We start from the raw sequence: 13,741 nt of genomic DNA, 5'->3' as shown, positions 1-13,741 counted from the left end.
GTTAACCTTAACTAACGGATGCTTGGTTCACTCACGGATGCTTGGTTCACTACCAGATGATTGGTTCACTCACAGATGATTGGCTCACTGACGGATGATTGGTTTACTGCCAGATGATTGGTTCATTCACGGATGATTGGTTCACTGCCAGATGATTGGTTCATTCACGGATGATTGGTTCACTCACGGATGATTGGTTCACTGACGGATGATTGGTTCACTGACAGATGATTGGTTCACTGACGGATGATTGGTTTACTGCCAGATGATTGGTTCATTCACGGATGATTGGTTCACTGCCAGATGATTGGTTCATTCACAGATGATTGGTTCACTCACAGATGATTGGCTCACTGACGGATGATTGGTTCATTCACGGATGATTGGTTCACTGCCAGATGATTGGTTCATTCACGGATGATTGGTTCACTCACGGATGATTGGTTCACTGACAGATGATTGGTTCACTCACGGATGCTTGATTCAATCACGGCTGATTGGTTCACTCACGGATGATTGGTTCACTGACGGATGATCGGCTCACTCACGGATGATTGGTTCACTCACGGATGATTGGTTCACTCACGGATGCTTGGTTCACTGACGGATAAATGGTTCAATCCCGGATGATTGGTTCACTGACGGATACTTGGTTCACTGACGGATAAATGGTTCAATCCCGGATGATTGGTTCAATCCTGGATGATTGGTTTACTCAAAGACACATTGATAGTGCAAAGACACTTGGATATACTGTAGCTCATAAATTGGTAGAAACGGCAGTTCAATGAAACGTATAAATGAAGTAAACATAATTATAAATCAGAGGAAATGGGCCATTAACCAGGATTACGGTATGTGTTTACATGTGTGTTTGATATGTACTCTACACAGAATCATGTATACACTCACAATAACGCTCCAAATATGAATATTACTTGAACGTGTAATGTCAATGGTTGATCAAAGTCGGACTCTGCCTTCGTGACATCTCATGAAATCGTAAATGCAGAAAATGTATGGAAACATGCTACAACTCTACCATCGGTGAATTAATTAGCTGTCGAAAAAAAGTTCCACAACCTGATGCCTGACATAAATCTTAACCTTTTAAAGTTTAAATCTTAAAATGAGAATATACACGAAAGCAGAGTTTGAAACCATCGACAAATACTTTTATTAATTCGAGAATGGCGTATGTCCTGGTAGCAATGAATGTGAACAGATGATTTGTTCACACAAGGGCACGTTTATAGAATGCTGGCTACGAAAGTCCTAGTTCCATGCATGCTATTCTTGACGAATTACTATTTAAACATATAACAGATACAATGTAGATGGTGTCTGTTCCAGTCACGAACATTAATCACACACCATGAGCTTGCTTGCATCACGTACTTCATTTGCTCGACGTTGTTTTCGGATCTTTAAGATTTCCTCGACAGGTGGCGCCACTATCGCGACGATCCCCATAAAGACTGTCCATGCCTGCGTCAACCCGATCCAGACCTTGAACTCAGTCTCGTTAAGTACGGGGAAACTCGCCATGATGGCGGGTATGATAAAAGTGAACAGGATAATGCTGCCGCCTCCACTGACGTAAGCAATTATTTTGGCCCGCCGGAAGGTGGCGGCCATTTGATCAAATGATGGTTTCTTGTCGTACACGTGCTGTTTTAGTTCCTCCCGATAATTCTGTTCCCATGGACTAAGTGGATTATCGATATCATACATTTTCTGCCACTCTGCATCAGCATCGGCCTTCGTTTTGATTTTGTGAGTACATTTGGACACTATCACACATGTAATCAGGCTGAAGCCGAAACTGGAACAACTACCCGCCAGAATAGAGTACTCTTGTGACGTGTTGATGACGAAGTTGCTGAGACCTCCGTCGTACGTGGATGCTGTTATCAGTGTAGCTGATATACCGGCCAACAAACCTGCTATACCACCTACAACAAAAATGGATTACTTAATTTATGACACTCAGTCGGTGTAGTGTCCCCTATATTGCACCCGTATATATAACATGAAGTTCTTATAACATCAATGTATTTGTGGTATTTGTCTTAAAGCAGTTTACAAATTATCCATGCATGGTAATTTGGCCTTCGTCCTACCACATGACCATCGCGCCTCCAAGTACTACATCAGTTTAACTACAAGGTAAATCGACAAATGATCACCAACTCATATCGACTTTTACCTGCAATCGTTCCTTCCGGTGTTTGCTTGACCCACATGATGGCCAAGACGACAGCAGGAAAGGCGGGGATAGTGACGATGGAGCCGACAAAGAATGTCCAGTTGAGGTCTATACCGCTAGAAAATATGATAAGTCCGAAAGGTATGATACAGATCGCCACCCACACAATGCACCAGCTCTTGAAGTCGATGAGGTAGTCTTGGTATCTCCTATACGCCCCGTGGACTGGACACTTGTGTGCAGATCTGCCACTGGATGATGATGATTTGGCGGACAGAATATCATCAGAGCATTGCTGACAATCAGTGACGGTGGGGCATTGACAAAGATCAGTATCTTTAGGATTACGTTCGCGGACTGACATTGACGTCTTACCACAGAGCACACAATGTGCCGATTGTAAGTTTTCCCTGTGAATGAGAGATAATAACTACATGGCATTACAGCTTGGAAGAATCACAACAATAAATGCCAATGTTTTATTTCCTCTTGTGTAATGACAATTTTTACTAATTAAGTATTTGTTAAAAAAACGAACAACATACGAGGGCTGATTGATAAGTTGTGAGCCTCATATTGAAGGATTTGAATTTTGCCGGTCATATCGTATTATTTTCCAACATAATCCCCTTCAGTGTAGGGATTAGGGTGCCTGGAATAGATGTTTTCAGTTTTGGAAATAGATGAAAGTCAGATGGAGCGAGATCAGGTGAATAAGGCGGATACTTAATCAATCTTAAGCCACAATCCTGAATGACAGCCATGACAATGACAGACTCTTTCACCCTAACCCTAACCCTAACCGGTTTTGTCCATTTTTTTTTGCAAAAGCCGCTTGTCTTGTTTAATTTAGAGTGCTACCTCGTCGATATAAACTAACCAAATGAGACCCGTCCTTGGGCACAAGACCCTATATACTCATAGAATAGTAGGACTTAAAAAGAACATCTTTGAGTACCTCCTTCAATACGAGGCTCACAACATATCAATCATCCCTCGTACATCATTCTTCATTTTGAGTTAATTATGAATATAATAAAACATTTAGCAATAAAGCATCTCATCATTTCAATGTTATTCTAAATGTCTTTATAAGATCACACACTTGTGATTTGTTCACTATCATATAATTCGAATTGTAATTCAGTGCTTGGTTAATGTCTTATGCAATGGCATCATGGTTGTGAAAAAGAATGAAGTTTTGGTAGATGTTATAATCGAACAGGAAGAACCTATCGGAAGGGTCGGAGGTAGGTCTGGTAAAAATCATAAACAATGATAGATGACTTACCGAAATGGTCGGACGTAGCTCTGGTAAAGTCATAAACAATGATAGAAAACTTACCTGAATGGTCGGACGTAGCTCTGGTAAAGTCATAAATAATGATAGAAAACTTACCGGAATAGTTGGACGTAGCTCTGGTAAAGTCATAAATAATGATAGAAAACTTACCGGAATAGTTGGACGTAGGTCTGGTAAAAGTCATAAATAATGATAGATAACTTACCGGAATGGTTGGACGTAGGTCTGGTAAAAGTCATAAATAATGATAGAAAACTTACCGGAATGGTTGGACGTAGGTCTGGTAAAAGTCATAAATAATGATAGAAAACTTACTGGAATGGTCGGACGTAGGTCTGGTAAAGTCATAAATAATGATAGAAAACTTACCGGAATGGTCGGACGTAGGTCTGGTAAAAGTCATAAACAATGATAGATGAGATGGCCATCACCTCCCCAGACCCGGTCGACATCACGGCCATGAATACCATACAAAGGATCATTATTCCTCCGGCTGGTCCTAGAACTTTCTCAGCCACTAATGGGGACACCAGTCCTGTTAATACCGGATGAAGTCGTATATAATTATAAGTAATGAAGATATCTAATAAAGTAAACTTGAACTATTCAATTCTTTACCGATACTCAAAAGCAACAATCGAACCGATACTATGTATCAGATGATACTTTAAACGATGACCTTTATATAGTGTTGGCAAGGTATCATACTTCAAAGCCCAACAATGAAAACATGTATTTTATGTATAAATAACTTGTCACCATTATACGCGAGACCAGGGAAAACATCTTGTAACAGAATCAGTCACCTTCGTCGATTTGACTTGGAGAGAGGAGATGTGTTTTATTTTCAGCACTGAAAGTTAGGTATGCCATCCCTGTCGTGTTGCCTAGGGTAGAGGGAATGGCTATCCACATGAGACCGGCCAAGATAAAGCCCCACACACCCTGCATTGGTTTGGCGGCGATTCTACTCTGCCAGGCTGCTTGGTCACAATAAACCACAGAGGACGCAACAAAAAATCCGACAATTCCGTACACTATGCCACTCTCAGATCGGAAGGTCATGAAATTGGTGCCACTTGGTCCCTCGACACACGAGACAATATTGTACATTTTAGAGATATCACCCAAATTGGGGAATCCGCTGGTATTTGTGTAAAGAACTTCTGTAAAGAAAACAGTTAGGACCACAAAGGCGAGACAAGCATTGAAATAGGACACGTAAAACGTTGTTCCGATTCCACCAATCAGAGAGTAGGATCCAAATAAGGTTGCCATGACGAGAAGGGTGTACTCCTCCGAAACATGTTCGGTCAGGGATTGGATGGTGGTTTTTCCAGCTAGCAATACGGCCGTCATTATAACCAAATTCGTAACAAGTGCAAAGCAGCAAAACACTATGTGTGCCTGCTTTCCGAATCTGGCGTGAATGATCTGTAAATGAAAGAAACGAAACAATGTCTTTAAGTGATAACAATGAAAACAAAGTGAACCTTCGTCTAGGTAACGATGCATCAGAGAACTAAGATGATTGGCTCCAGTTCATAGGTGATTGACAATCGAACAATACAAAAGAACAAAGAATATCGATACACAGAAGCAACTGTGAATCTCAGAATAAGAGAAGGAACTAAAATCTAGAATTAGAAGCATCTTTTGCTTCATCGCCGATACCCGTCGTTCAAATATCGGTCAAATCTCTGACACACTCTCAAAAGGGAACCGATGGTGTCTTGTTTGATTCAATCTAGAACTTTATGAGGATAAGCATTTGGAATATTTTGCATCCCACTTTGGGAAAGAATTTGGAGTAACTAGCATATTTTTTTAATTTTCTACTGACATACGTCAGCAAGTTTAAGAGATCGGAATCAAAACACTACACTAGAGTTTCACAAATGATATTTGATTAATAATATAAATCAATTCTCCCATGGCCATCTCATTCTAGTATCGTCTTGTTATGATTTCAGTTACTGCAATATGATATTTGATATCAAAACAATTTCAATAAAAACAAGAACAACATTATTTTGTGACGTAATTATTGTACACTGTTCATATTGAGAAAAGGAGGCATTGTGCAAGCTGGTGAACCAACGATGTAAGTATATAGGTTCAGGTGAGAGATGACATCAGATTAAGGTTAATAAAATTAATACCATTTATATCATATAGTTAAGAATTGTAGTTAATGATATACTGTAATATAGTTTAAAACCCTACATTTACCTGTAAGTAGGTTTTAGCTCCGGGTGCTCGTGTCTTGAAATGGACCGAAAATACTGGGAATATGAAGATGTTGATGATGACTCCCGACTCCATACCAAAATGCCCCGGAAATGCCAAGCTTAAAAGCGATACGGAAAAACAAATAAATTTCTTTTCTTTTTGTGTATTTCTTCTTCTCCTTTTTTATCTCTATTTTTGATTTTTCAAAATTAACGCGATGTTGGAAATTCCTACATAACTTGTCCATTATCAAAGCATACCAAATTTAACATCTTAAACACATGTAGGTACCTAGGCACCAGTTTACATCTTATTAGGCAACAGCCTACATCTTATACACGTGTAGGTACTACTAGTAAGTCTCATTGTCGTCTCTTAACCTCGTGAAATTCATTTACTTTTTGATAGGAAAAAGATTACAGATTTTAAAGAAAACTTTGATTCAGCATTGTTTTTCTGTGGGCAAACTGAAGGTACGGAACTTCCTTAAAATGAGGACCATTAATAAACAGGGGCCCGTCCATGTAACTAACACTTTCAATGAGTTTTCTTCAATTACAGATCGAAAAGAATTTTGGTCTCACTTTGACGATCATGCGCAACTAAGGAACAAGGTATTCTACCTATGACATTTGAGAAAGATCCAAGAAGAACGTTTTGAGAGATAGCGATAACAAGGATTGGACGGACGACGGACGAAGGCGGATTTGAATGGCCTAGCACCTGATGGTGGGATTAAAATATCACATTATCATTATGTTTAGGTATTTGTACTGCTATAAGTCGGACATAAGAAAAGGCCGTGAAAACACAGTAGATATACAGTTTCATTCTGCTGATCTTTAATAATTCCGACTCGGCGATTCCTAAAAATGGACGGCTTTCGACAGACTAAATGGTCCTACTTATTCTATATATTAACAGATGTGATATATATCTTAGAAGGTAGTTTAGTAGTATGCATTAGATACATGTATATACCACGTCTCTTAAGAAACTGTTCTTGTATAAACCTTTCAATATGTTTACCCATACGTTACGTGCCTAGTCCACTTGCCTTAGTCGCTAGCGTCGCACTCTGAAGAATGTCGGCAGGCCAGAACATCTGTGACGCTACAGTCACAGCCGTCAGACTGAGAGTGATGTCACCTCCGGCGTCAAACGTCGTGTCCAGGTTGTGCTCATCATGGAAGATATGTTTCCTGATGGCGTTGTGTATCAGAGCGAGGATGATGGAGAACCCGCCAAATCCTAGGAGGATCAGTAAGGCCGACTCGTTTTTGTCCAGAACCGGTACAGGTCTATAGTTGTAAATAACAGTTAATAACAGTTTAGTCTAGAATGTGGTAAACTGGCGTTCTGTTTACAAGTTGATCAATTATTTTGTGATGCAAATATTACGAAAACAGCACAGGGTTCATGGGTGAATACAGAAATAGCCGGGATCGATGTCTGAATACATTCAACTAATTATCTCTTCATCACTGTTATCTACCTAACACAACAGAGTGTGTCAGTTATATGTACTATATTACTACACAGTTTTAAAATGTAACGGTTGTTTCAGTAGTTCGTTCAAGGGTTCACTGAGAAGGTACCGTCAATTATAATTACTTAAGTCGATATTGGTCTTCATTTTTCATTTTGATATGTTCGGCCCTAATATCACTGGTGAGTTATACAGATTGTGAACACAATAGAACCGACATATTATAGATGTAGACATGGGCAATATATCATAATCGTGGTTTATATTAAACAAACAGTCTGTTCATGTTGATTATAAAACAAATCAGGTCAATTTGAACACCACAATAAGTGCCTTATCTAGTTTAAATATTACAGTTAGATATGTTATCCATGGAAATAAACTATCAATGTAATTGACACGAGCGCCAAATTATAATTTCATCTCCTGAGGCAACCACGTGCCATTACATGTATTTTGCAGAATATATCAGGTATCTAATCAATTGACACACACGCACCCCCCCCCCCCCCCCCCCCGCACACACACACACACACGCACACACACACGCACACACACACACACACACACACACACACATACATATATATATATACATTTATTTGTTAAAATTGCCAATTATTGCCTGGTAGCTTTAGCTGACTGCTTTGGTTTGAATGGGTATAATTAGATGCGATATTACACCGCACCTGGAAAAAAACACACACAAGAATTACATAAGATATCTACCAAACAATACCCGTAATTCTAGCTTCGTGAAAACCTGTTACAAGATTCCCAACAAAGTCGTCCCTACGGCTCTTGTGAGGTCACCATCCTCGTTAATTTAAATCATGTCGTGCGCTAGACGCCCTAGGAATGTCCTAGTGACCTATTTTGCAGTCAGATGGCGTTTACGCAGGCGCATGGATTTATCCAGAGGATTCAAGATTCAGTGAACAGATTGAGTTATATTGGACTTACATGTAGCTACGGATACCGGTAAATAATAGTATAGTATCCATGTTCTATTGAATGTCGTCATATACCCAAAATATGTTACACTTTCTACGGTTACGTTAGGAATGTCCCGGACAAAGGGAAAATATTACATACTGTAGGGTTACGTTAGGAATGTCCCGGACAAAAGGAAAATATTACATACTGTACGGTTACGTTAATAATGTCCCGGACAAAGGGAAAATATTACATACTGTACGGTTACGTTAGGAATGTCCCGGACAAAGGGAAAATATTACATACTGTAGGGTTACGTTAATAATGTCCCGGACAAAGGGAAAATATTACATACTGTAGGGTTACGTTAGGAATGTCCCGGACAAAGGGAAAATATTACATACTGTACGGTTATGTTAGGAATGTCCCGGACAAAGGGGAAATATTACATACTGTACGGTTACGTTAGGAATGTCCCGGACAAAAGGAAATATTACATACTGTACGGTTACGTTAGGAATATCCCGGACAAAGGGAAAATATTACATACTGTACGGTTACGTTAGGAATATCCCGGACAAAGGGGAAATATTACATACTGTACGGTTACGTTAATAATGTCCCAGACAAAGGGATGCTATTACATACTGTACGGGTACGTTAGGAATGTCCCGGACAAAGGGGAAATATTACATACTGTACGGTTACGTTAATAATGTCCCAGACAAAGGGATAATATTACATACTGTACGGTTACGTTAGGAATGTCCCGGACAAAGGGGAAATATCACATACTGTACGGTTACGTTAGGAATGTCCCGGACAAAGGGAAAATATTACATACTGTACGGTTACGTTAGGAATGTCCCGGGCAAAGGGAAAATATTACATACTGTACGGTTACGTAAGGAATGTCCCGGACAAAGGGAACATATTACATACTGTACGGTTACGGTGATAATGTCGCGGACAAAGGGGAAAATATTACATACTGTACGGTTATATTAGGAATATCCCGGACAAAGGGGAAATATTACATACTGTACGGTTACGTTAGGAATGTCCCGGACAAAGGGGAAAATATTACATACTGTACGGTTACGTTAGGAATGTCCCGGACAAAGGGGAAATATTACATACTGTACGGTTACGTTAGGAATGTCCCCGGTACCGATAATATATCAAATACTGTATAGTTTGGTTAGGAATAACCCCGCGGATACGGGGAATTAATATATATCCTACTGTGTGGTTACGTTAGGGATGCCCCTGATATCAGAAATATATTAAATACTGTACGGTTACTGTACGTTAGGATATCGGGTAGGTATCACATACTGTACGATAAGAAAGTCCCGGATACCGGGAATATATTACATATATCATTCATTGACCAAATTCCCATTTTCCTCTCAAGGACCTATTAGTAGACCTGTTTCTTGTTAGAAATAACTCAGCTGGGATATTCTCCAGGCATTGCGTTAGTTCTGTTCGTGCTGTTCTTAGTACGTACAGGTCAGCAATATTTGCTTACCTATTATCTAATCCTGCAACGCGTTAATTTGGACAACAGTAAATCAGAATGCCGGAAACAAACGAATATAATATGGCAGACGAGATACCCAAGAGTGTTTCGCCACAATAAACGTACAGGAATTACAAGATATTTTGAAGAAACAAAACTCATTGAACATCTCGAAAAAATACTTCAGGTGCAAACAATTCAGGTGCGTACAACGTCAACACGATTTGGACAGAGCCTTGGGATTTTTTTCGGCATAGCCGTATAATATTCTTTTGGCCCCGGATATGACGCGACAGGTGGCGTTACTGGTCAAGATGAAGTATGTGATTGGTCAATGTAGCGGTAAATGCAAAATGCAGATATGCAGTTTAAAACGAAACAAAGTTAAGATTGAATGCAAGCTGAATAAGTGGATGTATCTTTTCAAATGACACATTAATAAGATTATATTCCTGATTCAAATGCAATCTGATATAATCTTGTTATCCGTGCTGAAACGCATTAGTTCGTTGATTTACTTCAACAGCAGTTTTACATTATAACCACCAGCATTAAAATTATGCCGTTTATCTTTTTTAAAGATATTTCTTGTTAGTCCTTTGTTTAGTTGGCCATATCACAAAACAGTTATTGCCGTTTGTTTTCGGTGTACACTAGACTATACGGACATGGCAAAGAGTCTGAGCACTCTCTTTACCAGGTTCGTATAATCGAGTACACCTCTAAAATAGGCATACTGTACGAGTACATTAAAATGACCCGAATATCGGTATTATATAACATAACCTACTGTAACATTAGGGTGATCCGGATAACGGGTACGTGTTACATATGTACGCATACGTCGAAAACGTTAGGAATTGTCTCTGATGGCGGAAATATATCACATGATCTACGGTTTCTTTAGTGATGACCCGTATACCGGTCATATATTACATAATGATAGTTAATTACGGAAGGAATTTCCCCTGCATACCGGGAATATATTACATAATGTATGGTTACAGAAGGAATTTTCCCCGCATACCGGGAATATATTACATACTGTATGGTTACAGAAGGAATTTCCCCGCATACCGGGAATATATTACATAATGTATGGTTACGGAAGGAATTTCCACCGCCTACCGGGAATATATTACATACTGTATGGTTACGGAAGGAATTTCCCCCGCCTACCGGGAATATATTACATAGTGTATGGTTACAGAAGGAATTTCCCCCGCATACCGGGAATATATTACATACTGTATGGTTACGGAAGGAATTTCCCCCGCCTACCGGGAATATATTACATACTGTACGGTTCCATTTGGAATGTTCAGAATGATGGGGCACTCTGAAGTGTTGACCGACGCCATCACGGTTTCTTTAGTGATGACCCGTATACCGGTCATATATTACATAATGATAGTTACGGAAGGAATGTCCCCCGCATACCGGGAATATATTACATAATGTATGGTTACAGAAGGAATTTTCCCCCGCATACTGGGAATATATTACATAGTGTATGGTTACAGAAGGAATTTCCCCCGCATACCGGGAATATATTACATACTGTATGGTTACGGAAGGAATTTCCCCCGCCTACCGGGAATATATTACATACTGTATGGTTACAGAAGGAATTTTCCCCGCATACCGGAAATATATTACTTACTCTATGGTTACAGAAGGAATGTCCCCCGCATACCGGGAATATATTACATACTGTATGGTTACGGAAGGAATTTCCCCCGCATACCGGAAATATATTAATACTCTATGGTTACAGAAGGAATATTTTAATGTCCCCCGCATACTGGGAATATATTACATACTGTACGGTTCCATTTGGAATGTCCAGAATGATGGGGCACTCTGAAGTGTTGACCGACGCCATCACTCCTTCCATCAGACATGTTACTCCAAATAGACAGGCCAGACCCCACCAAGCCATAGTGTCTCCTCACGCAGCAGTTAAACACAAACTGGTGTTCTATCCATTTCGCCCAATATTCTGCAGACCCTGATCTCCAATCAGAACCTGCACTTATTGTGACGTCACTAAGCGATCATTTATTTATCAACACGGACATTTTCAGATGCTAAAACGTAACACTCGGATACATTTTATTAATCGTCACACTGCTCCCTGTCTGAGAATAAAATAAAGGCCTAATACTTGTCTTACTTAGGTTAGACTAGCCTGAAAACATGGTTTACGTCTAACCAATAATATAAAGGTAAGATCTCTACTAGGTCACTGTCCTGCACGACAGCATGATTTTAAGTCAACATTTTATGACATTATACCTATTCTATATAGCTTTTGGAGTTGACTTTATTGGTGTTTTTGTATCATTTCTATCAGCAACATCGCCATCTTAAAACACATTAATAGGATCAATATAATTGTCACGATATCAAAATAATCACTTGATCAACATGATCACCACGTGACCAAAATGATCGTCACGAGATCAAAATGATCATCAGGAGATCAATATGATCGTCATCAGATCAACATGATCGTCACGAGATCGATATGATTGTCACGCGTGTAAATAAAGGGGTGTGATGTAAACAAAGGGGTGTGGTGTAAATAAAGGGGTGTGGTGTAAACAAACGGGTGTGATGTAAATATAGGGGTGTGATGTAAATATAGGGGTGTGATGTAAATATAGGGGTGTAATGTAAACAAAGGGGTATGGTGTAAATAAAGGGGCGTGATGTAAATATAGGGGTGTGATGTAAACAAAGGGGTTTGGTATAAATAAAGGGGTGTGGTGTAAACAAACGGGTGTGATGTAAATATAGGGGTGTGGTTTAAACAAAGGGGTGTGGTTTAAATAAAGGGTGTAATGTAAATAAAGGGGTGTGATGTAAATATAGGGGTGTGGTGTAAATATAGGGGTGTGGTGTAAATAAAGGGGTGTGGTGTAAATAAAGGGGTGTGGTATAAATAAAGGGGTGTGGTATAAATAAAGGGGTGTGATGTAAATAAAGGGGTGTGGTGTAAATAAAGGGGTGTGATGTAAATAAAGGGATGTGGTGTAAATAAAGGGGTGTGGTATAAATAAAGGGGTGTGGTGTAAATAAAGGGGTGTAGTGTAAATAAAGGGGTGTGGTATAAATAAATGGGTGTGGTGTAAATATAGGGGTGTGATGTAAACAGAGGGGCGTGGTGTTAAGGTTGCTAATGTGTTAGCAACCTTAAACAGTTATTGTGTATTTGATTAGGTCTATGATGACAGAAATAATTTAGCTCAGGATATTAAGATGGGAAGGCAGTAAAGTGAATACAAGCGAGAATTAATCCCACAGCAATACGTCTTATTATCGAAGCTTTTTTGTTTCGTTTAGTACAGAAAATTATCTTCGGGCGCCTCCTTGCCTTCAGACATTTTTTTTTCTGAACTCTACCCAGCAATTGTTCCATTCCCCTTCGTATTTCGGCAATGTACGTCAACGGCCAAGAGAGGATAAAAATAGATTACCTCCAACCCGGTTAGATGACATACAGCATCAAGCTAGTGAGCGGTAGTCGATTATGGAGGCTGAACAGGAGAATATTGATCGGATCCTCGACTATCTATCACAAGACTTAGGCACCCAGTGAAGGAATCCTGTCCGACATCGAAGTAAAAGGAACAAATGAAAAAAAATCGAAGGAATTTGAAGACCAACACATTCGGGAATCAAGTTCAGAAATGGGTCAGTCCCGAAACATTGATGATAAACGAGAACTGGATAATTTCATATAATTCCCCAGAGTCGGGAAATAACACCTAAGAACATTATACGAATAGGTACGCCACAAAAAGATAAAATGCTTCCTGTCAACCTTTTGTTCCAACAAAAAAAGAACAGGTGAAGATTTTAGGAAAAGGCGCACTGCAAGATAAACACCACAGAAGAGAAGTAGTTGTCGAGGAAGGTCAATACCTGCGAGATGAATTAAAATGAAAAAGAGATAATGGAGAATACTGCTGTATTAGAGGTATACTCCGAGCCGTCGGTCAAACTCATTGGTCCAATATGCATGTAAATAAAAACCAGAGA

General features: G+C 39.5%; 1 protein-coding gene across 1 annotated transcript; it reads right to left on the bottom strand.

Annotated features, from left to right (window-relative positions):
* Positions 1-1,360: 1,360 nt before the first annotated feature.
* Positions 1,361-11,636, bottom strand: LOC117329942. Its single transcript, XM_033888174.1, is given in 8 exon segments — positions 1,361-1,955; positions 2,210-2,619; positions 3,882-4,047; positions 4,319-4,946; positions 5,745-5,828; positions 5,830-5,862; positions 6,802-7,045; positions 11,518-11,636. Coding segments are annotated over 8 exon segments (2,277 nt in total). The 3' UTR covers positions 1,361-1,362.
* Positions 11,637-13,741: the final 2,105 nt, after the last annotated feature.

This window comes from Pecten maximus, chromosome 6 (assembly GCF_902652985.1).
Source record: "Pecten maximus chromosome 6, xPecMax1.1, whole genome shotgun sequence".
Taxonomy (NCBI): Eukaryota; Metazoa; Mollusca; class Bivalvia; order Pectinida; family Pectinidae; genus Pecten; species Pecten maximus.
This window is presented reverse-complemented; position numbering and strand designations above follow the sequence as displayed.